General features: G+C 36.0%; 1 protein-coding gene across 1 annotated transcript in view; it reads left to right on the forward strand.

Annotated features, from left to right (window-relative positions):
• The window catches only part of LOC107578508 (prosaposin-like), a gene marked incomplete at its 3' end in the record, with an annotated part of 3,976 nt that overhangs the window by 1,079 nt on the left and 1,547 nt on the right, over nt 1-1,350 (forward strand). Inside the window, exons 4-6 of the mRNA XM_016264460.1 lie at nt 468-651; nt 829-971; nt 1,058-1,138. Of these exons, the coding sequence (XP_016119946.1) occupies nt 468-651; nt 829-971; nt 1,058-1,138 (408 nt within the window). The remainder of the gene's footprint in view (nt 1-467; nt 652-828; nt 972-1,057; nt 1,139-1,350) is intronic.

Genomic DNA, 1,350 nt, shown 5'->3' on the forward strand with positions numbered 1-1,350 from the left:
TAAAATTACATATAAAATGTACTTAAGTCCTACTTAAGTGGGTCAAAAGAGCACTCTAAAATTCAGCTAATTGCAATTAATATGAATTTAAATTATAATACATTTCATTAAATTGCATTTAACATTCAGTTATGTCAAAAATCATTACATTAAGCTCACACACTGTAAAAAAAAAAATGATATGTCTATATATACTTTAACTCATCAAAATAAGCTGAGCAAATTCAACTAAATTGTTTTAGCCAGTTTAAGTTGAAATGACTTATACAACCAAACTTATTTATCAATTTAAGGCAACAACTGAACTGAATATTTAAATTGCACTTAAGTATATTATATTAAAGGATATTATTTCCATAATAACTACTCTTTTTAAAAACATGCTAAAGCGCTCTTCTTTTTCACCAGGAATTTCATTTAACTAGTAAGTTAAAAGTGTTAAGTGTTTGTGGTTTTGTACCCTACAGAGCATCATAACTGCACTGCTGGAGAGTTTGTGCAGTGAGTTTCCTTCTCTGTTTCAGCCACAGTGCAATAAGATGGTTGAAAAATACGTCCAACTGTTGGTTGACATGCTACTGAATAACACTTCTCCTAACTTCATATGCACTCTGCTTCGTTTTTGTGAAATATGGGAGCATCCTGTCAATGGTTAGAGTTCAGACTTTGGGTTACAGTATTTCTTTTTTACCTTTGAATTAACAATTCTGTAACATTATGAAAGGAACAATTCACAAAAATATTCATTATTTTGTTTTGTTTTGTCCCTATAAACAAATTATTTTACCTCTCATCCTGTTTCTTCATCCCGCTCTCTTTATCGAACAGCAGCTGTGGCACTTTCTGATTGTGATTCTTGCCTTACATTGGCGGTTCTGACTCATGTTCATCTGGGCCCCAATGCCACCGAGCACCAGGCTGCTTCATTCCTGGACACCGTCTGCCAGCTGCACCCCAGTGCTATGCCAAAGGTTACACATCATTCTGCTCCTTTAAGTGAATGACTTTAAAGTGCCCTTAATTTGCAAGTTTACAATAATTTCTACATCTCATCTAGTGTGAGACTTACGTGCAGCGTCATGGGAACCAGCTCCGTGTGCTTCTGAGCAAACAGCAGGCGGCGCTGGACATTTGTAAGGTAAAAACACCTGTGGAATACCCATGGCTCTTGACAATATGCTGAGGTCTTCTGAAGCAGTCCGGAATGATGTCCGGTTCATGAACGAATAATTTTTTTTGAGCCGGTTCTTTTTAATGAACTAGATGAACAAGTTCACCAAATTGGACTGAACCGTCTGAAACAGCACAGATCTACAAGTTACTAAATCAAAACTCACTTTCAGACATGCC

The sequence above is a fragment of the Sinocyclocheilus grahami genome, unplaced genomic scaffold, assembly GCF_001515645.1.
Source record: "Sinocyclocheilus grahami isolate Dianchi unplaced genomic scaffold, SAMN03320097.WGS_v1.1 scaffold10641.1, whole genome shotgun sequence".
In the NCBI taxonomy this organism is placed as follows: Eukaryota; Metazoa; Chordata; class Actinopteri; order Cypriniformes; family Cyprinidae; genus Sinocyclocheilus; species Sinocyclocheilus grahami.